Source organism: Mustelus asterias, chromosome 30 (genome assembly GCF_964213995.1).
Source record: "Mustelus asterias chromosome 30, sMusAst1.hap1.1, whole genome shotgun sequence".
NCBI lineage: Eukaryota > Metazoa > Chordata > Chondrichthyes > Carcharhiniformes > Triakidae > Mustelus > Mustelus asterias.
The window spans coordinates 541,838-544,730 of NC_135830.1; the positions used below are offsets into that span (position 1 = coordinate 541,838).

The window sequence follows — 2,893 nt, forward strand, 5'->3', positions numbered from 1 at the left end:
TCCGTCAGAGGCCCAGCAATTTCCTCTCTCGTCTCCCTGAGCAGTCGAGGATAGATGCCATCAGGTCCTGGGGCTTTGTCAGTTTTAATGTTCCCTAAAAAACCTAACACTTCCTCTCTCGTAATGGAGATTTTCTCTAACGGGTCAACACCTCCCTCCGAGACACTCCCGGTTAACACGCCCCTCTCCTTCGTGAATACCGATGCAAAGTATTCATTTAGGATCTCCCCTATTCCCTTGGGTTCTAAGCATAATTCCCCTCCTTTGTCCCTGAGAGGTCCGATTTTCTCCCTGACAACTCTTTTGTTCCTAACGTATGAATAGAATGCCTTAGGATTCTCCTTAATCCTGCCTGCCAAGAACATCTCGTGCCCTCTTTTTGCCCTTCTAACTCCCCGTTTGAGATCTTTCCTACTCTCTCTGTATTCCTCCAGAGCTCCATCTGTTTTCAGTTGCCTGGACTTAACGTACGCCTCCCTTTTCATTTTAATCAGATCCTCAATTTCCCTGGTTATCCACGGCTCTCGAATCCTACCTTTCCTATCTTTCCTTTTTACAGGCACCTGCCTATCCTGCAGCCTTATCAATAGTTCCTTAAAAGACTCCCACTGCGGGGCAGCGGCTGCGCTGAGCGCCACTGCGGGGCAGCGGCTGCACTGAGCGTTGTTTTTTTTTGTTCACTCAAACTTTCCGTTTAATGTTTAAACTGTCCTATCAGCAGAGTCACGCATTCAGACTGCGTGCAGTGCCCGCCACACGTTGAGGGGCCCCCGGGCAGGCATATACTTGACCCCACAGCCGTCAGGAACCAGCCTCTTCTCTGCCACCATCTCATCAAAATCCTCGGTGTTGAACTTGGTGAAGCCCCATTTCTTGGAGATGTGGATCTTCTGCCGCCCGGGGAACTTGAACTTGGCCCGTCGGAGGGCCTCGATCACGTGCTCCTTGTTCTGCGTCTTGGTTCGCACTGACATGATGACCTGGCCAATGTTCACCCGCGCCACGGTGCCCTGAGGCTTCCCGAAGGCCCCACGCATCCCAGTCTGCAAGCGATCAGCGCCGGCGCACGACAACATCTTGTTGATGCGGATGACATGGAAAGGGTGAAGGCGCATCCGGATGTGGAAACCATCCTTGCCACAGGTCTTCACCATGTCCTTGTTTTTTTTTAAAGATCGCAAGAACATTTTATTCACATTAAGTGACTATGCACAACTGAGATGTCCACAATCTCATCATTAAATCATCAAAAGGGTCAGAGTCGCACATTGCAGCTTTCCCTCTCTCATCCCCCGGAAATCCAACCAGCAGCTCCCACTTTAGCATAGACCATGTGACAATTTGCATTGTTTCAATACCTCATTGAAACCATCACAAAGGGTCAGGTCATGCTGGCTCTGGGCACACTCCAGGAGTTGCCTCATTTCAAACTGGCACGGCATGTTCTGCTGGCTCTGGGGCTGCGTTTGAGCCGCTGCCAGTGGGGGCTCCTGATAGGTAACGTCTGCCTTGGCTGGCTCTGAGCTTCCTCCGCTGAAGGCCCCGCACAGATACGGGCAGCCTCCAGAGTTTGCAAGGCAGCGGCTGCACTGAGTGCCGCTGCGGGGCAGCGGCTGCACTGAGCGCCACTGCGGGGCAGCGGCTGCGCTGAGCGCCACTGCGGGGCAGCGGGTGCACTGAGCGCCACTGCGGGGCAGCGGGTGCACTGAGCGCCACTGCGGGGCAGCGGCTGCACTGAGCGCCACTGCGGGGCAGCGGGTGCACTGAGTGCCGCTGCGGGGCAGCGGGTGCACTGAGCGCCACTGCGGGGCAGCGGGTGCACTGAGCGCCACTGCGAGACGAGATGGTCAAATGGGCGGATAAGTGGCAGATGGAATTTAATCCTGAAAGGTGTGAGGTGATGCACTTTGGAAAGAGTAATTTGACAAGTAAGTATACTGTGAAAGGTCTGACGATAGGAAGTTCCGAAGAACAAAGGGACCTTGGCGTTTTTGTCCATTGATCTCTGAAGGCGGGAAGGCAGGGAAATAGGGTGGTGAAAAAGGCATGTGGCGCACTCACCTTTATCAATCAGGGTATAGATTACAAAGCAGAGAGGTCATGATGGAGTTGTATAGAGTTTGGTGAGGCCACAGCTGGAGTACTGTGTGCACTTCTGGTCGTCACATTATCGGAAGGATGTGAAGGCACTGGAGGGGATGCAGAGGAGATTCACCAGGATGCTGTCTGGGATGGAACATTTGAGTTATAAAGAGAGGTTGGATAGGCTTGGGTTGTTTTCACCGGGGCAGAGAAGGCTGATTGAGGTGTTCAAGATTGAGGGGCATGGACAAGGTGGATAGGGAGCGTCTGTTCCCCTTAGTTGAAGGGTCAGTTACGAGGGGATACAAATTAGAAGTGATTGGGGTGAATTTTAGGGGGAAATAGGATTAGGGGGAATTTTAGAAAAATCCTTCTTTGGTGACGGTCTGGAATAACTGTCTGGGAGGGTGGTGGAGGCGGGATGCCTCACATCCTTTAAAAAGTACCTGGATCAGTACTTGGCACGCCATAACACTCAAGGCTATGGGCCAAGTGCTGGCAAGTGGGATTAGGTGAGCAGGTCAGGGCATTTCATGTGTCAGTGCAGACTCGATGGGCCAAAGGGCCTCTTCTGCACTGTTATATTCTGTGACTGTAACACTACATTCGGCACCCTCTCCTTTCCTTCTCTATGTACGGTATGCTTTGTCTGTATAGCGCACAAGAAACAATACTTTTCACTGTATACTAATACATGTGACAATAAATTAAATCAAAATTTCCTTCTCTTTGTACGGTGTGCTTTGTCTATATATATAAGAAACAATACCTTTTCACTGCATGCTAACACGTGACAATAATAAATCAATTT

The 2,893-nt window shown here is 51.3% G+C and overlaps 1 protein-coding gene across 1 annotated transcript; it reads right to left on the reverse strand.

The window, feature by feature from the left end:
* Positions 1 to 663: 663 nt before the first annotated feature.
* On the reverse strand, positions 664 to 1,338 carry LOC144480653 (large ribosomal subunit protein uL16-like). Its single transcript, XM_078200251.1, has one exon. The coding sequence runs from the start codon at positions 1,185 to 1,187 to the stop codon at positions 732 to 734; it is 456 nt and encodes a 151-aa protein (XP_078056377.1). The 5' UTR covers positions 1,188 to 1,338; the 3' UTR covers positions 664 to 731.
* Between the last annotated feature and the right edge of the window lie 1,555 nt (positions 1,339 to 2,893).

Excerpts from the sequence above, each read along its gene's own strand:
- LOC144480653 (XM_078200251.1), bottom strand. The coding sequence starts at position 1,187 with ATGTTCTTGCGATCTTTAAAAAAAAACAAGGACATGGTGAAGACCTGT.